Below are 24370 nucleotides of genomic sequence, written 5' to 3'. Positions count from 1 at the left end.
GTGGCCTCACATGGGCCAATGAGCGCCGGCCGGGCGGGGCTCGCCGCCGGCTGCCCGGGGGCGCGCGGGGCTGGGCGTGCCCACGGGTGACGCGCCGGGCCCGACCGGCCAATAGGCGCACGGTGGCGGGCGGGCGGGCCTCGCGGCTGGGGGCTGGAGGGCGCTAACCGGAGGCTGGCGGGCCAGACTGACGCTCGGCCTCAACGAGGGAGGCGTGCGGAGGGCATGGCGCTGGCGCGGGCCTGGAAGCAAATGTCCTGGTTCTACTACCAGTATCTGCTGGTCACGGCGCTCTACATGCTGGAGCCCTGGGAGCGGACTGTGTTTAGTATCCTGCCCAGGCCGCGCGCGCGGGGGCCGGGGTGGGCGAGCGGGCGCCCGGGCCCCATCTTCCCGGGCCCAGGCGCCAGGGGGTGCGGGGTGGAGGCTGGGGGGCGGAGGGCGGAGAGGCGGCCCTGCGGGGACGGCGCGCGCGCGGACTCGCCCCTTCGCTGTGGGCGCGCGGGGCGGAGATCTGGGGCGGGGGGCAGCGCTCCCGAGGTTGGGGAGGATCGGGGCTAGAACTCTTGAGATACGAGCGGCCTGTGGGTGGCTTGAAAGGAGGTGGAAGCTGCTTTACTATTGGAGGAAATCCCCCAGGGCGATGTCTATCCAGGATTGTCCTCGCCTGCACTTCGGCCGCGCCTGCCTTTGGTTTAGTCCCCTGGTCTTGGCGAGGCAGGGACCGTGTAAATGGAGCAAATCGTTCCCGGCTGGGACGCCTTTGACCTTTAACTGTCCCCGAGTTAGCTGACTTTGGTCCTAATGAGAATGCTAACCAGTGTTCACCAGACTCTTAATCATGTGAACTTGTGTTTATGCCACCCCAGTATAGTCTTTGAAAACAGTTTGTTGTACCTTTCTGGTTTTCGAGATGGGGAGTTTAAAGAGTGTGTTTTATTCATTAACTTGCTGTTTTCACAGTCCATAGTAGTCGAGCCAAGAAAGGAATCTGTGGTTAATTGTAGATAGTGTTTGAAACTGTGTTTTCATAGATAGCTGATAGATACTTGTTAATGATACTACTGAAGGTTCACTGAGCCCAGCAATTGTGCTAAGCTGTTTGCCTATATCTTAACTCATCTAACTTTATAACAACCTCACTTAATACGCAAGATTGTGAAAAAAAGGCTTTCTGAAGTCTGCGATATTTGTATCATTTGTCGGTGTTGACATCCCTTGATACTGTTCTTGCAGAATACATATTAATAATAAGCTATAATTTTCTTCTTACTTTTTTATTAAATTGGGAGGCCGATATGGAACATTTCACATAACATATCTACTTCATACAGAGTCCCCCATTTTCTTTAAATTGAAGTATAGTTAACACAGTGTTACTTTAGTTTTAGGTATACAACACTGATTTGACAACGCTGTATGTTACACGGCTTCCTTTTCAGTGCGGTTTAGTTCGGAGTAGCTTCAGAACAGCTTTGTAAATGCATTATTGTATTTAGGTGGAGTGACTGAGATGATTTCATTCCAAGCATTAGTAAGTCTGTTTATTCGTATTGAACTAGCACAAGATTGTACTCAAAGATGTCTTTTGTTTCAACACTTTGGAGGAATCTTAAGCTGCTTGCAAGGAAATTTATCATCTTGCTTGTTTCCAAAGCTTTCCAGAACTTAAGAACTGTAATTCGTAGTTTGGATTTAAAGTCTCAGTGTAAAGTATGTTCTGATTTCCTGAACCATTTATTTGTTGTTGCAGTTCTATAGGTTAGAGCTCATGAACTTATCTTTCTAAAATGTATACTAAAATATAGAAGCACATGCTTCTTGACTCATTTAAAATCGTCTTTTTTTTAAGGGGGGGCCGAGGGAGAGAGAATCTTTTTTTTTTTTTTTTAAGATTTTATTTATTTCTTAGAGAACACAAAGGGAGAGTGAGAGGGAGAAACAGACTCCCCATTGGTCAGAGATCCTGATGTAGGACTTGATTCCAGTACTCCTAAGATCATGAGCTGAAGAGCAGACACTTAAGCCGGTTGAGCCACCCAGGCGCCTGAGAGAGAAAATTTTAAGCAGGCTGCATGCCCAGCTCCGATCCTAAGTAGGGGCTCGTCTGAGGAACCTGAGATCATGACCTGAGCTGAAGTAAGGAGTTGGATGCTTAACTGACTGAGCCACCCAGGTGTGCCATCTTTTTTCCTTTTTATTTATTTATTTATTTTTAAAGATTTTTATTTGTCAGAGCATGAGTGAGCACAAGCAAGAGGAATGACAGGCTTAGGGAGAAGCTGGCTTCCTGCTGAGCAGGGAGCCTGATGTGGGACTCCATGGCAGGACCCCGGGATCATGACCTGAGCTGAAGGCAGATGCTTGACACATTGAGCCACTCAGGTGTCCCTTTTTTTTTCTTTAAAAAAAAAAAACAACTATGCATTTATTTACTTAAGTAATCTCTACACCCACTGTGGGCTTCAAACTCACAACCAGGTGATCAAGAGCCACATGCTTTCCCAACTGAGCCAGCCAGGTGTCCCTCAGTTAAAAATCATCTTGAAAGTGAATTTAAACAATGTTGCACTAAATTGATACTTTAAAAAATATTTTATTTATTTATTTGACAGATAAGTAGGCAGAGAGGTAGACAGAGAAGGAAGCAGGCTCCCGGCTGAGCAGAGAGCCTGATGCGGCGCTCGATCCCAGGACCCTGGGATCATGACCTGAGCCGAAAGCAGAGGCTTTAACCCACTGAGCCATCCAGGCCCCCCTAAATTGACACTTTTTAAGTCAAAAGTTGAATGTAGAGCCCACTGCTAGAGTTTATTAAATCTTTTACACTGTAAAGCTTTTGTCTGCATGTGGATACATGCTACAGTGTCAGTGGTATTAAGGTTTTTCTGTATTACATAGTAATAGTAACAGCATCCTATAAATAACCTGGATGATGGCTTTTTGGGGGATGGAGGAGTAAATTATGAACTGAAATGTAATGTGTCTATAGATTTTTCCTTTTGAAGCTTTTTTTTTTTTTTTAAAGATTTTGTTTATTTATTTATTTGACAGAAAGAGATCACAAGCAGGCAGAGAGGCAGGCAGAGAGAGAGGAGGAAGCAGGCTCTCTGCCGAGCAGAGAGCCCGATGTGGGGCCCGATCCCAGGACTCTGGGATCATGACCTGAGCTGAAGGCAGAGGCTTTAACCCACTGAGCCACCCAGGCGCCCCGAAGCTTTTTTTAAAAAAAGATTTTATTTATTTATTTGACAGAGATCACAAGTAGGCAGAGAGGCAGGCAGAGAGAGGGGGAAGCAGGCTCCCTGCTGAGCAGAGAGCCTGATGTGGGGCTGGATCCCAGGACCCTGAGATGATGAGCCAAGAGCAGAGGCTTGACCCACTGAACCACCCAGGTCACCCTGTTTTGAAGCTTTTGACTTCTCATTGGTTTATGTGACCACGTGATTTCAGTTTTTAAGAAACTAGTAAGAACTGCAACCAACTAGCATTGGGTCCTATAGAAGTCTACGGTTTTAAGCCTAGGATTTAAAAAACAACAACAACAAACCAAAACAAAACTTATTTCAAAGCTCACATGATTGAATTAATACAAGGTAGAAATGTAATGCTTTTGACATAAGCCAATCTTAAATTAATATCAGCTGTTTTGTTATTCTAACTCAACGTCTAGAGTTAAAGTCAGGCATTTAATTATTGTATAGTTTGGAACATCGACTTGAGATAAGTCTGCATCCTAGGGTGGAGGAAGGGGCTGAATGAGAAAGTGGATTTCCCCCCCAGTCAGGAGCTTTAATTACTGTGGATTAGTTTGAGTTTCATAAATTCATTAGTAGTTAGTAAGCTTCACATAGAACAATTTTGTGGCTAGTTAAATGGTTTTGGAAAGAGACATTCTTTCTTAAAAATTCCATTGAAAATGGTTGTCCTGCCAGCAACTTAAGATTTCATGTAAGAGAAATTTGTCTGGCGGTCTGAGAAATGGCCTCTGAGTTGCAAGGTCCTAAGAGAGGGGGCACCAGGGTGGCTCGGTTGTTAAGCATCTGCCTTTGGCTCAGGTCATGATCCTGGGGTCCTGGGATCGAGCCCTGCATTGGGCTCCCTGCTCAATGGAAAGCCTGCTTCTCCCTCTCCCACTCTTCCTGCTTGCGTTCCTTCTCTTGTTCCTCCCTTTTGTGTCTCTCTGTCAATAAATAAATAAAATCTTGAAAAAAAAATCAAAGGTATTAAGAAAAAGACTCTCAAAAAAGGTAATTGCGTTAGTTTACATGTCGCTGCTATAATTCCTTTAATAAATTGAAGTTGTCCCTGTTTTCAGGAACACTGACTGATACCTCGGTATTAGCTACTTCTGCACATTTTCTAGGGGTGTCTGAACATCTGAATTTGCTTCTCTTTCCCAAATCTAAAAGCTAGAAGTTAATTAACAGTTGTTATAAATTGAAAGGTCAATCCCAGTTGAATATGAGGGTTTTTGAAATTTTCTAAGGGAATTGTGAGTCACCAAAAATAATTTTCAATATGTTTTTAAGGAAATGCATCTGTGTCAGGTCAGGCAGACCATAAATGGTTCTTGAAACAGTAAGATTTAAAAATCTGTTTTGTAAATCCTTCCATGCTAGGGCCTATATCCTAAATTTCTCTCTTATCATCTGCTTTCTGTTACTACATTTGAGATGATAAGTTAGCTTTTGCTTTGTCAGCCAGTATTTGAACTTTTACCATGTGTAGACATGGTTTCTACCATGCAGGAAAAGGGGATATGACACCTGATTAAAACAGAAGCTAACAATAAAGTGAATTCAGTAAATGCAGGGTAGTATTACAATGATTACTACAGGAGACCTGTGCAGACCAAAGTCCATTGAGCTTACTCCAGAGTAGAAGGTTTAACATGTTTATGTTTCTAAAGCCCCCTTTCTCTACTGGCAGCCATCAGCGGGAGAGGAGAAGACCAGGTTTTGTAACAGAGACAGGTTTTGTAACTAGTGAGACACTCCCTGTAGTGCCTCACTGAATCACATTGTAACCATGCTGTTGAGGAGAGGTGTGGAAAATTTAAAAATACCTTGTTAAAATTATTTGAAGCCTAAATAAAAGTTATTTAGACTTTTTAAAAAAATTTATTCTGTCGTCACTGAGCTATATTTGCAGTCTTTCTATGGCTTCTTATGTTTCCATGACATTTTATACTTTTATTTTAAGCAAAATGTGGGCAGTTTTTTTGGTTTGTGTTAGGAATTAGATTCCCCCGAAAGATAGTCTGTTTCTTTGTTTCTTAAAGGAAATAAAAAAATTTATTATTACTATATATATATATTTTTGAGAGCATGTGCATGCACACACACACATACACACACACCATTTGGGGACAGGGTAGGGGCAGAGGCTGAGAGAGAGGGAGAATCTCAAGCTCATACTGGAACCCCGCATAAGGTTTGATCCTGGACCCCGGGATCATGACCTAAGCTGAAGTCAGACGATTAAGCAACTGAGCTCCCAGGTGCCCCAGGAAAAAAAAATTTTTTTTTAAACCTCAGTGCTGGACACACAGATAGTGCTTGAGGAACATTTGTTTGTATATTGATTTGTCATTTTGAAGGAATTGCAGAAGTATTTGGGAATGGTAGAAGAGACCTGATTTTAAACCACTTTTAGGGTAGCTTTGGAATTTGGCTGTTTCTGATGAACAGAAATCAGTTCTTAGAATTCAGATTTTTAAAAGGAAGAAAATGCTATAGATTGAAAGAACTTCTTTGATTTATTTTAACAGAGATTAACAAAATTTGCATTGTTATGCCTATTCATTTGTACAATATATCTGTTTGCTGAATTCTGCATTTCACAAGTATTAGGTACTTCCTAATCACCAGATACTATTCTAGATAGCGGGGGTATGACTGAACAAAACAGATCACGTTATTTATTCTAGTGTCGCTAGATAAATAGGTAAAAAAATATATATAGACTGTTATTAGATTGTTATAGCTGTTACAGAGAAAAATAAACCAGAAGAGGATAGGAAGGAAGGAAGAGTGAGTGTTTTTCAGTTTTAGCTAGAGTGGTCAGGAAGGGCATTCGGAAAGATTTCAGCAGGGAGAGAATTCCAGGGGAGTGAGCATTCTAGGCTGAAGGGACAGTAAATATGAATGTCCCAAAGCATGTCTGTCCTGTTTCACAGATAGCCCTCTGGCCAGTGTGGGGGAGGGGGGCAGAGTGAAGGAGGGTATCAGGAGAGGAGGTCAGATCCTGTAGGATCTGGATGTAGGACTTTGGATTCAATCTAATATAGGACATTGGATTCAGAGTTTAGGAGGTAGAGGAGGTATTCATACCTTTTGAGTAGAGTCACTCAAATCCAGTAAGAATTCTCTCATTGGTATTTTAATATTTAATAAACTAGGAAAAGAAGCCACAAAAACATACATTTCTCCATGAGACTTGAAGCTCTTTTCATTTTGAATGGAAAAAAAAAAATAACATCCTGGAACAGGTTTTTATTTTTATTTTTTCATTTTTAACATACTGAGTTCTATAACAGATTTTCAAGAAGATGGACTTAAAGGATTTCAAGGATGGATGGATTTGAAATCCAAAGATGGATTTCAAGGAAATTAGAGCCAGGCTTTAGGGGAAATTGGGATTTATACACATTCTCAGCTGGATCCACCCTTGGGTCGCTGCAGTAGAGTGAGCTGGGCAGAAAGTGCCTTGGAACACAGGGCCTGGGAGTGCTCAGAGAACTTGCAGGGAGGTATTTGAGTGATTTGTTTTTTTGTTCCCCTAAATGGGAAGAAGGTGTGGACTGGGGTGCAGAGGTGTGCTGGGACGATGAGTACACCAGACTGTTTGGAACAGGGATTCTTTAAGGCAGAAGAGGTGTGAAATAAAGTTGAAAAAGCAGGTTAAGCCATTTATTAATTCACCAGGTACTTCTGTGTGCTTACCTGGTACCAGATGCTGACTTAGTGCATCTGAGGTACCTTGAGATATACTGAGCAGATGAGAAAAAGATCCTTGTCCTTGTGGAATTTTTCTAATTGAATTGTATAATATGCTAGGTGGTAAGCATTAAGGAAAACAGAAAAGTAGGTCAGTGCACATTTCTTACCCCACTGACCTACTTTCTGGTTTCCATAATGCTGTTTTTAAAGAGGCTGTTGAGAGAGGCTTCATTGAGAAGGGATATTTGAATAAAACATAAAGGAAGTGATGGGGATTGCAGGGTAGAAATCTGAGGGAAGAGCATAGCTGGTGGAGGGAACAGTCAGTGCAAAGTGCCAAGAGTCCAGAGCCTGGCTGGCATATGTGAAGGCCACCATTGAGACAGATGTGGCTGGAGTTGGGTGAGAGCAGTAGGTGATGAGGTCAGAGTCCATGCAGATCCTGGAGGATTTCTTTTTTTTTTTTTTTTAAGATTTTATTTATTTGAGGGAGGGAAGGTGGGGAGAGCAAGAGTGAGAGAGTGCATGGGCGCGTGGGGGGCAAGGGGCAGAGGGAGAGGGAAGAAGACTCTTCCGCTGAGCTGGGAGTCTGATTTGGGGCTCAGTGCCAGGACCCTGAGATCATGACCTGAGCTGAAGGCAGACGCTTAACTGGCTGAGCCACCCAGGCGCCCCTTGGCTTTTAATCGTAATCGTAGTTGAAAAGGGTGCCCTCTAAAGGTTTTGAGAGAGGAGTGATCTAATCTGATTGTAAGTTTGAAAGCATGTACTTTGGCTGTAGGGTTTGGGATAGATTAAGGGTGGTGAGAGGAAGCAAGGGTAGAAGTGAAGGTAGGTATTTTGGATTGAGGTGGGCTTTGCATGATAGTGAAAAAAAAAAGAACATTGCAAAATTCATGGTGTATGCTATTTCAGTAGCAGCTAAGTTAATCTATTTTCTTAGATTTTTGCCATATCCTCAAGTACTTATAGCTAGGATTGAGAATTTTTCTTTGCATCTCAATATACTAAAATATTGGGGAGTTTAGAGAATATGAATTCTTAAATTGTAAATAAAAGTAGATTATACATCCTCATGGTTCAAAACTCAAAAGGCACCAAAAAGGTAGATGTTAAAAGTCTTCTTTCCACCCCAGCCACGCCAGACAATCAGTGTGTCCAGTTTCTTGTGTATCTCTCCTGAAATACCTATGAACACCTGGAAAATGCTCTTCATCCATGTTTAATAGTGCCTGGTTTGGTGAAGTCAGAGTTCTTATAAGCCAGTAGAGAGGTGATTGAGGAATATATTTGACCATGCCACTTCTGGGGGTCTTAATAATTGAGTTTCTCTTTCTGAGTATTTCCTACATAAAATATTTTTGTAAATAAATACAACGAACAAAACAAAATTGACTAAGAAAAACCATATATTTTGGCCAGGGACCTTTAGATCACTTTCTTTGTCTTTGGCAGAGCTTCCTCTGAGCTATTGAGTAGAAGAAATTACCATAAAACCCTCAATTCACCAGAGTCTTCTACTAGAACTTTCTTCTTAATCAGTGCCTCTTGAAGAAGATGTTTGTATATACAGAATTCTTGACACTTTAAGAGTTCCAGTAAAAATCAGCATGTGGTTTGATGGAAAATTCTTAAGGTCAGAGAAAATTACTTCTAGAAAAATATTGTTAGCAAATCAGTTTAATGCTTTTTGGTAAGATTTATCAAGGTATTTTCAAACAAAATGTGACTTCAGAATAACACAGAAAGAACCTGAACATTGCCTTCAAACTTAAGGAAAAAAAAAAGAATTTCTTCTCAGTAATCTTCAGTGTTTTCTGTTTTATGCCACTTCCTTTTGAACTTCCTTTTGTAGAAATGAATGCAGTCTCTGTTACAAGGAAAGGCTGAAGGCAGGGGAAGCAGAGGGAAGAGTAAGTGTAACTGGGAAATTAATAACTTGGAAGCCTCCACCTCAGAGTCATTCAGACTTTTTGTTTGTGTAGCCTCTACAAGCACAAAAACCATGCTGCACTGGATATCATCTTGTTCATTTAAATTAACATCAGAAATATTTCATAGTAAACTTAGACAGTTAGAAAGGATTTTATTCCTGGCTTTTCTTATGTGCATTTATTGTATATTTTTGTTAAAACCTTAAACCTCTTTTTTTTTTTTTTCTTGTACAAGTCATAGAAAAGGTTCATCACATAATCTAATTGGCAAAAAGCCAACCCTCATCATGAAGCCAAAGAGGCAAAATCAACCTTAATTTCTTTCAGAAAAAGCTTGGTGCCATTTTTCTGCTCAAAAAATTGTTACCTAAACACTTTAACTCCTGTCTCCTCCTCTTTTTTTGTTTTAAATTTATGACTTGACTTGACAGTCAGTGGTTGGTTCTCATCTGTATTGACTATAGATTTTTCTGAGTGGTGAGAGGTGCATAGACAAACACTGTATTAAGCTTGTTGGTGGATCTTCATCCTCATTATGTTTCCAGGACAACCACACGTGGGTATCCTGTGGGACATCTCTCCCTTCCTTGACTCAGACAGTTTTGTGGAGCCTGATGTGGGTGTGCACATCTGGAGTTCTCATCTTCATGGCAAATTTCCAGATTTTTTTTTTTTTTTGATTGCCTGAAGGGCATGCTTCTCGAAGCCCACTGTCCATGGGTGCACTTGTAACTGTTGACAGTGTGTTCTCTGGTCACAACCTCACTGATGGCAGAGAGGCCCTTCTTCTCGCCGTCCTTTTTTGTAGGAGTCATTCTGTCAGGCCCAGGCTGGAAAGGTGTCTCACTTCTGAATTCAGATGATCAGATGGATAGCTGAGGCTTGTAGCTGTGCCAGGAGTTTGTTGCCTGCATGCAATAAAGTACAACTCAAGTTAGTTATTATTCCTTTGTTTGCTGTCCCAGAAGTTATTTTATACCCCTGGGGAAATGCATGATTGTAAGAGTCAGGAAGTAAAGTGGGAGGAGAAATGAAGTTGTAAGGGCTATGGGAAGGCGAACTAGCAGGTCCTCGTAATTGTTAGATCAGTTTGAGGAGAGAGTACAGTGGCCACTGAAGATCTGTAAACCCTTCCCCTTATCCCATCCGAACTTGCTGGAAAGTCGTCTTCGTCTGTCTGAGGCTTCTGGGCTTTAGCTCAAAGCCAGCTGCTCTAGCCTGTTTTATCCTGCCTCCGTGTTTGGTTGGCTAAGGGAAAATGTTAGAATATCCCTTATCTATACTTCTTAGGATATTCTAATTTCTTCTTCAGTAGCTTTCAGGAAGGGTGGAAGGTGAATAAAACTATAACACAAGAACTGAGTGGTCTGTACCAGCATGGGCAGGGCAAGTCACAGGAGGCTGGCTGTGAGGACAGAACGTACGGAGATATTCTGCAGTGTTTCAGCATGTGGTACCAGTGAGTTGTCAGCAGAGGTGACTGTAGCTCATATATATGTATATATATTTGTTTTTTAAGTAAGCTTGAGACCCAGGGGGCTTGAACTTGTGACTCAGATCAAGTCACATGCTCTACAGACTGAGCCAGCCAGGGGTCCCTTTTCACTATGTCACATTCTTAAAGACTTCGTGACCCACCTCACCCCCTAGGCTTTGAGTGTTGTAACTTTCGTGGTACATAGGAACAAAAATAGATACATTCGCTTAAAAAAAAAAAACCCAAAAAACAAAAAAAACCAAACCAAACTCCCACGTTTGGATTCAATAATTAAAACTATATGTTCTTGGGGCGCCTGGGTGGCTCAGTGGGTTAAGCCGCTGCCTTTCGGCTCGGGTCATGATCTCAGGGTCCTGGGATCGAGTCCCGCATCGGGCTCTCTGCTCAGCAGGGAGCCTGCTTCCTCCTCTCTCTCTCTCTCTCTGCCTGCCTCTCTGCCTACTTGTAATCTCTGTCTGTCAAATAAAATAAATAAAATCTTTAAAAAAAAAAAAACAAAAAAAACACTATATGTTCTGGAAGATCTACTTAATAGAGCATATATTCTTTTCATAAATTGGAATGCTTAAAAAATAATAGTTGTGAAATGATAGAAAGATATTATTTATGATCATAGCTATGAAGCGTAGAATTACTACTAAAACAAGACTTTTGGCCATCATGTGTTCCTGAAAAATCCCCAAATAATAGGTTTTATGGGAAAAGAGCACTAGGGCAGACTCCTCAAAGTCAAGGCAACTTAGTCATCAAGCACTAACTGAAATAATAACTGGCATCTTGGGGGATAACCTGGATAGCCCAGGCAGGCCGGCTGGAGGGTGCCTCAAGGGACAGGATTGACTGGAAAGGCTTCTGGAGTGCTGATGGGGTGGTCTGCCCCTGAGGAGGTCAGGAGGTCTTGTGGCCTGCCCTTGCTGAGAGCTGTGTTGGACCGGAGGTGTGCCTTTCTGGAGAGGGAGACTGGAGGCAGATGCTGACTTTTAATTTTCTTTCTTTCTTTCTTTTTTTTTTTAAGATTTTATTTATTTATTTGACAGAGGTCACAAGTAGGCAGAGAGGCAGGCAGAGAGAAGGGCAGGGGAAGCAGGCTCCCCACTGAGCAGAGGGCCCAACACGGGGCTCAAATACAGGACCCCGAGATCAAGACCTGAGCCGAAGGCAGAGACTTAACACATTGAGCCACCCAAGATAGATCTCAAAGAATTCCTGCCTGTGCAGCAACTGAACTAAAGGATGTTTCCTGAAGAAGGTTCTAATTTTTCTTCCCCTAATTTATGAAAAGTCCCATGGGAAACAGTGCAGCTCCTGTGCTCTACTGGTCAGGTGTGAGCTAGCCGGTGTTCCAAAATGTATTAACAGCCGAACAGATTATATTTCAGAACTCACTGGGATTTTTTTTTTTCCCCCTTGACCTTGGGACTTCAAATCTGCATGAAATTAACAGATGCTTTATTTATAAAGGTACACAGTAATATGTAGCCTTAATGTCTCCGGGCTCAGAGCTGCAAACCATTTCCAGGACTGGTTCAGAATTGAACATGATCATGACTGGTTTCAGCAGCATGCTTTTTTTGTTTGTTTAGTTTTTAAAGAGTTCGTTATCAAGTTTTAGTTTGTAAAATGAGTTTCTATACTTTGGTATAATCCACGCATGACAGAAAGGTCAGGGAATGTATTTTACTTGCTAAATACTAACTTCTGATGCTCGTGTGATGTCCTTTAATATAACCCACGGATATCAAGTTGGCTAACATACACAGACTGTAACAGTATCAGTATCTTCCACTTGCTTCCATTTTAAGACAATTAGAAAAGTATCATGAGATAGTTGATATTTTGGTAACAATACAGTTTCTTAACACTTCTCTTGGTGATGATCTCCAGTTTTTTTTTTTTTTTAATAAATTTTAAATTTTGATTCGAGTATAGTTAACATACAGAGTTAGTTTCAGGTATATGATATAGTGATTCAATAATTCTGTATAAATCATGATAAATGTACTCTTTTTTTTATTTTTAAAGATTTTGTTTATTTATTGAGAGAGAGAGTAGCAGGTTAGGGAGAGGGAGAGAGAATCCCAGATTCTGCTCTGAGTGTGGAGCCTGACTTGGGGGCTTGATCTCATGACCCTGAGGCCCTGACCCAAGCTGAAACCAAACTGGCCAACTGACTGAGCTACCCAGGTGCCCTGATAAATGTACTTTTTTTTTTTTTTAAAGATTTTATTTATTTATTTGACAGAGATCACAAGTAGGAAGAGAGGCAGGCAGAGAGAGAGAGAGGAGGAAGCAGTCTCATTGCTGAGCAGAGAGCCCGATACGGGGCTCGATCCCAGGACCCTGAGATCATGACCTGAGCCGAAGGCAGAGGCTTTAACCCACTGAGCCACCCAGGCGCCCCTAAATGTACTCTTTAATCCCCTCACCTGTTTTACCCATCTCCCCAATCCACCTCCCCTCTGGTAACCATCAGTTTGCTCTCCATAGTTAAGAGTTTGTTTCTTGGTTTGTTTCTCTATCCTTTTTTGTTTCTCTCCTTTGCTCATTTGGTTTCTTAAATTCCACATATGAGTGAAATCATATAGTATTTCTTTATCTGATTGGCTTATTTCACTTATCGTTATGCTCTCTAGGTCTGTCTGTGTTGGACAGATTTCATTCTTTTTTAATGGCTGGATAATATTCCAGTGTGTGTGTGTGTGTGTATGTATGTGTACACACACACACCCACGTTGTCTTTATCTGTTCATCTGTTGATGGACACTAGGGCTTCTTCCATAATTTGGCCATTGTAAATAATGCTGCAGTAAGTATAGGGGTGCATGTATCCCTTTGAATTAGCGTTTTTGTATTTTTTGGGTAAATTTCCAGTAGTGCCATTACTGTATCATAGGGTAGTTCCATTTTTAACTTTTTGAGGAATCTGCATACTGTCTTCCACAGTGGCTTTACCAGTTTGCATTCCCACCAATACTGCACAAGGATTCCTGTTATCTCCATATTGTAGTCAATACTTGTTTCTGATTTTAGCCATTCTGACAGGTGTGAGGTGATATCTCATTATAATTTGATATGCATTTCCCTGATGATGAGTGATGCTGAACATCTCCTTATGTGTCTGTTGGCCAGCTGTGTGTCTTCTTTGGAGAAATATCTGTTCATGTCTTCTAACCATTTTAAAATTGGGTTATTTGTTTTTGGGGTGTTGAACTGTATAAGATGATCCCCAGGTTTTTGAGGTCAAGGGAGAAAAAACCCATAGTAATCAGGAATATTTCCTTTTTAGAGCCTTATTCAGTAGTTGACAATTGTTTTCACTTAGGGTTTTTATTGCTTTTCTCTAAACATTTTATAAAATGATTTTTCTTTTTTTATTAAGATGGTTCCTTAAAATAAATTAGATTTGTCAGAACTTTGGAGTATTTCAGGGTAAAAGTAGCATTCAGAATTGACTTTATAAAAGCAAGTTGACTAAAAGAAGACTGGATTGTCTTAAGTGACATTTTAGCTTTGTTTTTTGAGTGAATAGCGCAATCAGAGACTTAAAGCTTTGAAATTACTTAGACTAGTGAAGAGGTGTAAGTCACACCTGCTGGAACAAAGGTCTTTGGATTTTTCCCAATGAGAAACTACTTTGCTTTCTCTAAAATCCTGTGAATAGGTTACTAAGGTAGGCGGTGATAGTGCATTACTGGTTGGGACAGAAAGTGTTAGTTACTGTCATCTTGCTTCTGACATATTGTACTTAATCTTTAAAGCATTTCCTCTCTTTGTTATCAGGATTTTTTTTTTTTTTTTCAAGTTGCTGGGAAAAGGGATGGCCCTTGTATGGGCAAAAGAAATCGTTATTTTTTCCTATCAGAGTCTGGAAACTTACCAGCTCATGATTAGTTGGGGATCCCTGTTAAAGAAACAGCAAACAAAATACAGATATATGGTTTCACATATGCTTCTAAATTCATTTGCTTTTAGGGGCACCTGGGTGGCTCAGTGGGTTAAAGCCCCTGCATTTGGCTCAGGTCATGATCCTGGGGTCCTGGGATGGAGCCCTGCTCGGGCACTCTGCTCAGCAGGGAACCTGCTTCCTCCCCACCCCTGCCTGCCTCTCTGCCTACTTGTGATCTCTGTCAAATAAATAAATAAAATCTTAAAAAAAAAAAAAAACCTTTAAATTCATTTGTTTTTAAATCCATGGAACCTGTAAAATATTTATGTTATATCCAGGTTCAAAGTAACATCTGATTGTTCATTCAGTCCTTGAACAAACATTTATCTTCAGTGCCTGCACATATCCTGGCACATTGTCTGCTTAGTTCTTAAATGATTTATGAGGTACCTGCTTTATCTAGCTGCCTCCTGCCGCTGGAAGCAAAGGAGTAGTCGAGCCAAGGTGCTCACTCCTAAGTACTTAGAATTCAGTGGTAGAGACTGTTATAAGCATACACACACAAAAATTTTTTTTCCGTCTTTAAGGTTTTGTTTTGTTTTTATTATACTCTTGATTTCACTAACTTTATTCTATACTTCTCAAATCATGTAGCCCCCTCTAGAATGCCGTCCTGGTTAATTTGTGCACAGCTGCTGATGTATGTATTACTTGCAGACAACCATAAGAGTTTGGTAGATAGATTACGCTATCATTTTGTGTATTACCTTCCAGCATATGTGTGTTATGAAACATTGATTGTTTACATTTTCTCTGTGTGAGAAACAGAAGATTACATTAAGGGTGATTGCAAGGTGGTGCCTAAGTTCCCTCTCGATGTGGGTGGGATCTGAAAATAAGGTAGGAAGTAGCCTCATCTTATGGAGAAGAAACTTGGTTCCAGGGGGATCATGATGTCCCAGAATTGTACTGTAAATTAATAACAAATCAGTCATAGGGTGACATTGGGCGATTCCCAAACATTGTCTAAGTCATGATGTTAAATGCCTGAGCACTAGAACAATAGTTGTAATAAGGATTATATTGTCTTTTTTGCCAAATGGATTTGATTCATAATTCTCACATTGGCCCTGAAAGGGAGGTGATATGTTTCCTTATTCTATAGACACGGAGACTGGTGATCAGAGAGTTTTTGACACAGTTAGGGACTGGTAGAGTCACAGCTCAAACCTAGGTTTCCTCCGGGGCCGGGGTGTTTCCAGTACCCATTTCTTGCATTTCACAGTATGTGAAGGATACTTTAAACTGTGAGAGGTGTGTTAAAGAATGCAGTGATTTGAGAAATCCATTCAAGTACCAGATAAAATTATAGGTAGTCTGTGCTCTAAGTGGTGTATGGTTAGCTCTGTTTGTGAGAACACTTCTCAGTATGAACCTTGCAAACATCACAATAAAACCGGTGCCTATGAGTGTCAATAAAACTACCATTTTAAGTGGTGTCAAGCATAATATTAAGGAATATTCAACTGAGTTACATGGGAACTATTTAAACTATATTGCTTAAATTGCATTTGTAGAAAGCTACTTATAAAAGGTGCCTTCTTTTTGCATTTTTGGGAACGGTGGTTATTGAGGCTGGTAGAAGTTCCTCATGGTCCCATTATCTACTTACTCCGTGTGAGTGTCATTGTATGGTTAAGTTGGTTTTAAATATTATGTTTCAGAGCTTTAAGATAATTTTTGGGAATAATTTTGACATTTAATTGTACAGAAAACGTACATTTAGAGGCCTACTTAATTATTGTGATTCTGGAAATAATTAGAAATGGGATCAGAATATATAGAAACCTTTTTTTTTTTTTTTTTGGAGAGACATGGGATAAAGTTTAATAAGTGACTATGGATAGAGAGTTGGGTTAAATTTTGTTATTAAATACTTTTTTTGAGCAGCTTATAAATTGGGATTTTTTGCATCTAGGTTCAAGTGACTTTCAGTAGTTTTCTGTTTATCTGGCCAGAATCAAGAATTGTTTATTCTGTTTTTGAGAGCTGAGGCTTTCTGTTTATTTCCTAGTAACAAATTAGACCCAATGATGTCTAGCTCAGATTTTTTTTTTTAAAGATTTTATTTATTTATTTGACAGACAGAGATCACAAGTGGGCAGAGAGGCAGGCAGAGAGAGAGGAAGGGAAGCAGGCCCCCTGCTGAGCCGAGAGCCCGATATGGAGCTCTATCCCAGAACCCTGGGATCATGACCTGAGGTGAAGGCAGAGGCTTAATCCACGGAGCCACCCAGGCGCCCCCTAGCTCAGATTTTTTAAAGGGGGAGGATCCTTCACACGAAACAGTTTTTAGTCTAATACTGTATGTAGTTTCATTGTCCTTTACAGTTCTTACTAAAAAAAAAAAGGTTACTGACTATTCAGGCATACAGAACCTCCATAAAGATAATATAGTGAGTGTGCATATGCTACCAACTGGTGAAAAAAAACATTACTCATACTGTGAAGTTTCATTTATGCCCCTTCTCAGTCACTTCTCCTTTCTTCCTCTCCCCATTTCACCTCACCAAGTAACCATCCTGAATTTAGCATATATAATTATCATTTATTTCCTACTGCTTTTATTCCACATATACATGCATCACAGTATAAGGCTATATAAAGACATGAACTCTAGCACCTTGTGATTTTTTTTTTAATAAAGATTTTATTTATTTATCTGAAGGAGCACAAGCAGGGGAAGGGGCAGTGGGAGAGGGAGAAAGAAGCAGGCTCCTTGCTGAGTGAGGAGATTGATTCAGGGCTCCATCCCAGGACCCCAAGATCATGACCTGAGTGGAAGGCAGACACTTAACTGACTGAGCCTCTCAAGTGCCCCTCTAGTACCTTAGGTTTTAATCAGGCAGATGACCTTTTCAAGTTTGGTAAATTGTTGTTTCACTTGCAAAACATAATTTGATATGCATACAGGAGGGATTTAAAATTTTGGGGGTTCCTGGGTAGCTCAGTTGGTTAAGTGTCTGCCTCTGGCTCAGGTCCTGATCCCAGGGTGTTGGGATCAAGCCCCATAATGGGCTTTCTGCTCAGTGGGGAGCCTGCTTCTCCCTCTCTCTCTGCCTGCCGCTCTACCTGCTTGTGCTTTCTGTGTCAAATAAATAAATAAAATCTTAAAAAATAAAAAATAAAATTTTGACACTTTAGTGTTCACAAAATAGTAAGTTTCAGATTCTTGTCTTACAGTAAGGTAACCTGTTAAGGTAATTTATACATGTTTCCTAACTGATATATTCTCCATACTAAATTAAAGAATTAGAGTGCCAGAAAGAGTATATAATGCAATCATTCAAATGGCTGTTTTTACTAATCACTTCCTAGTTGAGTTGAATTTGAGCCATTGATCTGAAGATCTTACCATTTCATTTACTTGGTGTGTACATTTTACTTATTTATTTATTTGGTAGCGGGTCGAGGGGCAAAGGGAGAGGGAGAGAGAGAATCTCCAGCAGACTCCCCACTGAGTACAGAGTCAGACTCCCGCAATTTCTGTTGTCACTATAAAGGTTTTCATCCTGGTAATGTGTGTGAAATGTGTAGAAATTGACACAGTGAATCTAGAATTAAATTATGTTTCTTGAGAAATTTCATTATTCATCAAATATTTATTAAGCGTGTGTTATGTTAGATGTTGGAGATACAAAAAAGAAAGACATTGTTCCTATGCTCAAGAAGTTGATAATCTGGGGAATCTGGGTGCCTGGGTGGCTCAGTGGGTTAAGCCGCTGCCTTCAGCTCAGGTCATGATCTCAGGGTCCTGGGATCGAGTCCCGCATCCGGCTCTCTGCTCAGCAGGGAGCCTGCTTCCTCCTCTCTCTCTCTGCCTGCCTCTCTGCCTACTTGTGACCTCTCTTTGTCAAGTAAATAAATAAAATCTTTAAAAAAAAAAAAAAAGAAGTTGATAATCTGGATGAGATAAATACATAAAAAAGTGGGTAATATCAAGTAATAAGGGCCAAGTTATGTGACTGAAGAGCTTTATGAGCAGTAGGGTCAAGAGGTTAGGGTGTAAGAATGGGAAAAATAGGAAAGTTAGGGAAGGCCTCGTTTGAGAGAGGATAACTAACCGAGCTCTGAGAATGATTGGGTTTTATTCGAAGGAATAGGATTTTTCACATACAGGAAGGTATTAAGCATAGTGGTTGAGAACACAGATTTTTGGTTTGACGGATTTGGTTGGGAATTTGCTCTATTGCTAACTCTGATTTCAAGATTTGGGATTACTTAAACTTGTTGAAGGGTTAAGGCAGTGCTGGGCACACACTGGACGCTCACAAAATGAAAGCTGCATATACCGCTCTTATTCTTACTCCTAATTATTAAACCACAAGCCAAAGCAGAACAGTATGAAAATATAAAGCACTGTTTTCTGAGACATCCTATGGCTGTGAGTAGGCTGTGTCTGTCGGGAATTATTTGAGTGTTGAAAGTTACAAGGGGAAACGAGTGTAGTAGGTGATGCACTCGGTCTACTCCTCGATGCCCTCCACTAGCCGATGTATTTCTCCCCCGTCCTCTGCTCACCCCTTCTAGCTGCCCCCTTCCTCAGAGTCCTGGCCTTGGCCCAAGGCAGCTGTCTTACCCAGGTGCGGGTTTCTCACTCAGTTCTGCAGCCAGTGATTGACAGCTGAAGGGTTGCCTCAGACCAAAACCAGCACGTGGTATAATTGGTGCTCCAGAGCATCCTGTGGGAGCTGAGCCCCTGAACCGACTTACCTTTTTCTCCCCACTTAGTTCTGCTCTGCTTACCCCCCCGCCTTCTGCTAAAACTCTTGTACAAGAATCCCTGTCCTTAGTTATCTCTTAGTTTCTGTCGACTTCTGTGGACTCCAACCTGAGGTACTTCGGACTAGATTGGGAAAGTCCTTGGATGTTTGGCTTAGAATTCCAAGTGCTGTCCTTTTGCATTGGGATACCTAATGTATTTTATTTATTTATTTATTTTTAAAGAGTTATTTATTTGACGGAGAGAGAGAGAGATCACAAGTAGGCAGAGAGGCAGGCAGAGAGAGAGGGGGAAGCAGGCTCCCTGCTGAGCAGAGAGCCCCATGCAGGGCTGGATCCCAGGACCCTGAGATCATGACCTGAGCTGAAGGCAGAGGCTTAAGCCATTGAGCCACCCAAGTGCCATGTATTTTAAAAGGATCACTTGAGTAAAGAGTGGCGTGGAGTGGAAAGTGAGTAGAGGCCTAAGATAGGAGCTTTGACATAACTAAGGAGTGATAAATACCTCACTCATTTATCATTGATTAGGGTAGGGGAACAGGAGATAGAAAAGTTGTTTGTAGGGACTGGGAAGAACTGAGAAGTCTTAGATAATTTGAATCTACGGAGGAGGAATCAGAGAAGTTTCTAGATTGAGTGACTAGGCAAATAGTTCATCAGGAGTTCTATCAACTATTTCAAATAGTTAAAAAATAAGACTCCTAGGAAGAGGTAGTTTTGGAAAGAGTTAATGAGTTCAGTTTTGACTCTGTGGAATGTCATAGGTCATAGGTGAAAATGTTCAGGAAGTTGTAGTACAGAAGGTGGGTTCAGGTCAACAACATTAGGGTCAAACAGGAATTAGTTTGTGGGACCCAAGACAAAACATTGGGGATTCCATTTTGTCATTTATAATGTTTTCAGCTACAAGCATAAAATTTAAAACTGATTTAAGAGTAAAGGGGGTTATTGGCTTCAGTATCTGAAAACTCAGTGGTGGGTAGGTTTCAGGTGTTCAGGTGAAGTTTCTGGCTCCATTTTCTATGATTACTTTTTTTCTACCACCTCCATGTGTCAGTTTTGTTCTTTTTTTTGGTTGATTTTATTTATTTGTCAGCAGAAGCACAGAGAGTTCCAGGCAGAATAGGCAGAGCAGGCAGAGAGAGAAGCTGGCTCCTCTCTGAGCAGGGAGCCCAGTATGGGACTTGATCCCAGGACCCTGGGAACATGACCTGAGCCATAGGCAGATGCTTAACTGATGGAGCCACCCAGGCATCCCAAAATTTTGTTGTTTTTCAAGGGAGGCAAAGTGACTCTGGTGATTCCAGGATTTCATTAGCAAACTACATATTCAGAAGGAGAGAGAGAATCTGTGTTCCTTAATTCCTGGTAGAAGTACTAACCTTGGAGCTGGTTGATCAGTTTCGAGGAGGTGGGCATTGTTACAAAGAGAAGGGTTTTCTGATTGGTCACAAATCAGCAGGCTGGAGCTGGGAGAGCTTAGGCCCATCTGAAGAGCAAGACTGTCACACTAGGTGTGTATGGGGGGTGGAGTGGATGTTTGGGCAAAAGGAAGAATTCATTCTGATTATTTTACGTATGAGGAACAGGTAGGGAAAAGAGGCAGTGACACAGGAGAATGGTGAGAGAGATGGGTGGAGAGTCCTAGAGAGGAAGGACGAAAACTGTCAATTCAGAAAGCCATTGGATTTGATGGGTGGCCGCTGGTGACCTGAGAACAGTGTCTCTAGCCGGCAGGGGTAGAATTTATTTATTTATTTATTTTAAAGATTTTATTTATTTGTTTGACAGAGATCACAAGTAGGCTGAGAGGCAGGCAGAGAGAGAGAGAGAGAGAGGAGGAAGCAGGCTCCCCGCGGAGTAGAGAGCCCGATGCGGGGCTCCATCCCAGGACCCTGGGATCATGACCTGAGCCGAAAGGCAGAGGCTTAACCCACTGAGCCACCCAGGCGCCCCCAGGGGTAGAATTTAGATGTTTGTGTAATGGGCAATGATGTGAAAGCAGAATGGTGTGTGTGTGTGTGTGTGTGTGTGTGTGTGTGTGTTTGTGTGTGTTTAAAGAAATTAAGGAGTAAATAGAAAGTGGTAGTTTTAGAAAGAACTGGATTAAGGGAGGCTAAAAAGTAAATTTAGAAAATGATTATGGGAGACTTTTATCCTTGTTTGGGGGTTGGAGTCAGGTGGCTTCAGTTTGTGCTCTGGTTCTAGAGATAACCCCTTGTAGGGCCCTGGACGAGTCACTCTGTTTTGTCAGGCTCTGATGAGTAATTGTCATGGCCGACATTTCACAGGAAAGCTATTAGGGTCAAGTGAGATAATACATAAAAGAAGTTTGTCAACTGAACTGTTATACAAATAATAGTTGGTAGTAAGCACGTTGTTTATTTAAGCCCTATCTTTTGGTGAAGGAGTGTCATGCGGTGTGGAACTACTAGTATGTAGAGTTGAAAGGTCTGAAAGACAGGAGCGGGGGGATGGGGAGAGAGAGAGAGAATGTGAAGGAATGGATCAGTAGAACGTGGTCCCAGTCCCCTTGAACATGGCTACCTGCCAGCAAAGCAGAAGGCCCTTAGAGTTTACATGATTTTTGTTAGCAGTATTTTGTGTGGCCCAAGAAGAGGACTCCTTGCTGATTTGCATGTATGCCATTTCCGTTCCTCTGGAACTGGGAGAAAGGAACCCAGTACAGATGTTTATTGTTGGGTGCCTGGGTGGCTCAGTTGTTAAGCGTCTGCCTTCAGCTTAGGTCATGATCCCAGGGTCCTGGGGTCAGTCCCTGTGTGGGCTTCCTGCTCAGTGGGAAGCCTGCTTCTCCCTCTCCTACTCCCCCTGCTACATCCCCTCTCTCTCTGTCAAATAAATGAAAAAATCTTTTTAAAAAAATGTTTATTGTTTGGGTGGTCAGGATGACTTTTATTTGATGTTGCAAAGTTTGTGATAATAATTATAAATGTTTAATACTAGAGGTGCTGTGAATTTATGTGTCATTAGGTACATGACTGATCTTGGCTTAGACTCTAAAAGCCAGGGCATTTAGCCAAATAGTCTAAATTTAAAAATTAAATTAGGGGGCGCCTGGGTGGCTCAGTGGGTTAAGCCGCTGCCTTCAGCTCAGGTCATGATGTCGGGGTCCTGGGATCAAGTCCTGCATCAGGTTTTCTGCTCAGCAGGGAGCCCTCTCTCTCTCTCTCTCTGCCTGTCAAATAAATGAATAAATACAATCTTAAAAAAAAAATTAAATTTGGATCATACATTCTTTTTTTTTTCATACATTATTGTTGAAGTTGGTAGACCTTTTGAAATCATTAAATATAATTTTATTCTTACATATTTCTGTTTCTTAGGTTGAACAGTGTCACTTTCTGTGCTTCGTTTTAAGCTGTCTGTGTCTCAAAGTGTAACAGGGAGAGTAGCAAACAGGTACCTGTCCTGGAAGGTGGTCTTGAAGGTGAAGTGAGCTACAGAACTTAGAATGGTGCCAGGCATAGTGAATGTTAGTGGCCGTAATGATTAGTTCTTGACATGTATTAGAAAGCATTAAGCGAACTGGTACTCCAGCATAAAACAGTTGGAAAGATCGGGGCATTTCCTTTGGAATCAATGGAGAAAAGGTAAGTTGTTTCCTTAACTACAATTCAGATTCCATGCTGGTTTCCATCGTGGGGATGGCCCTGTACACCGGCTACGTCTTCATGCCTCAGCACATCATGGCGATACTGCACTACTTTGAACTTGTACAGTGACCAAGACGTGACCCAAGTTGAGTGGCTCTTTGGGGAAGGACCATCCTCTGAAGTTGGAATGAAACCTCATCAGATGTCATAAGAAACTACTAGATGTCAACACAACCAACCCTATGAATATAAAGACTAAAATTCATGAGTAGAACAGGAAAATGATCCTGACTCATGTGTTGTGTTCCTTATTTTTAATTTTAAAAGAGGCTCTTGTATAGTAGTTTTTGTCTATTTTAACATTGTAGTCATTTGTACTTTGATATCAGTATTTTCTTAACCTTTGTGACTGTTTCAATATTACCCCGTGAAAGCTTTTCTTAATGTAACTTTGAGTACATTTTAATTGCCTTCTATTTCTAAAACCCAAAGTCATTAGCTGGGCTGTACTGTTCTCGCTCTCGTATGGCACATACATCTGCCTGGATATATTTCTACTCTGGACCAAAGTTTTGTAAGAAACAATACAAGATCCGGGGCAGGGGGATGGGGAGGGAGGATATTTTATCGAGAACTATTTGCAAAAGACTTACCTGTAAGTTTGAACTCAGGAGTATGGTTTTAGCTATCTAGACTCTACTCTTAACAGCTTTTGCTTTAAAATTACTCAAGTATTTCTTAACAATGAAAAAGAAAGATCTTGCTAAAGTTAAAATAAGGAACATTTCACCTTTTAAATATTCAATTCTTATGCGGACTCCTTTCCAGAAAACTTTGGTGATGATTCTTAATGACAAAAGGTGGTTAAATAGCATTATTATGTAATGCTTATATACCATAGAGTTTTTAGGAGAAAGTAAATCAGTTGCCTCTGAGGGTTATTGTAAACAATGTACTTCCTTAAATTTAGTTTCCTGATTGTAATGGGTGCTGCAGATGCATTTGCACATTGCAATAAGATGAGATGAATTGTTAAAAACTATAGCAAAAAGAAATGTAAACTTGGTTAAAATCCTTTCACTCTTTGTATTTTTTTTAAAGATTTTTATTCCTTAAATGTAAAATGACTACCTGATTTTTTGATGTAAACTCATTAAATTCAAAGAAAAACCAGCTGATGTAGCAGTGTATTTTTTTTTTTGACTGTTAAATATTGGCCTAGTATTTAAATTTCTGAGTTGAAATTGCTGTGGACAGGTAAGCAATAAGTATATCTTAACATTCTCTCAACGTAAAAGTGTTGCTTGTTAAAAAAACTAGATCTGGGGGCGCCTGGGTGGCTCAGTGGGTTAAGCCTCTGCCTTCTGCTCAGGTCATGATCCCAGTGTCTTGGGATCAAGCCCCGCATCTGGCTCTCTGCTCGGCAGGGAGCCTGCTTCTCCCTCTCTGCCTGCCTCTCTGCTTACTTGTGATCTCTGTCTGTCAAATAAATAAAATCTTAAAAAAAAAACAAAAACAAAACTAGACTTGTTTTAACATGCCTCCCATAATAAGTTTTACTATTTCAAAAAATATAAGTATTTTTGGCTCTAATTTTTTTAAAATAATTTTTTATTTTTTATAAACATATATTTTTATCCCCAGGGGTACAGGTCTGTGAATCGCCAGGTTTACACACTTCACAGCACTCACCAAAGCACATACCCTCCCCA

General features: G+C 40.9%; 1 protein-coding gene across 1 annotated transcript; it reads left to right on the top strand.

Annotated features, from left to right (window-relative positions):
* Positions 1 to 133: 133 nt before the first annotated feature.
* On the top strand, positions 134 to 23831 carry SPTSSA (serine palmitoyltransferase small subunit A). The gene is made up of 2 exons (XM_045067771.1): positions 134 to 328; positions 22684 to 23831. Exons 1-2 carry the CDS (start codon positions 226 to 228, stop codon positions 22785 to 22787), a joined length of 207 nt encoding a protein of 68 aa, XP_044923706.1. The 5' UTR covers positions 134 to 225; the 3' UTR covers positions 22788 to 23831.
* The last annotated feature ends 539 nt before the right edge of the window (positions 23832 to 24370 follow it).

The sequence above is a fragment of the Mustela putorius genome, unplaced genomic scaffold, assembly GCF_011764305.1.
Source record: "Mustela putorius furo isolate JIRA1106 unplaced genomic scaffold, ASM1176430v1.1 tig00003898_pilon_pilon_pilon, whole genome shotgun sequence".
In the NCBI taxonomy this organism is placed as follows: Eukaryota; Metazoa; Chordata; class Mammalia; order Carnivora; family Mustelidae; genus Mustela; species Mustela putorius.
The sequence above is the reverse complement of the archived record's forward strand: the minus strand, read 5'-3'. Positions and strand labels throughout refer to the sequence as shown.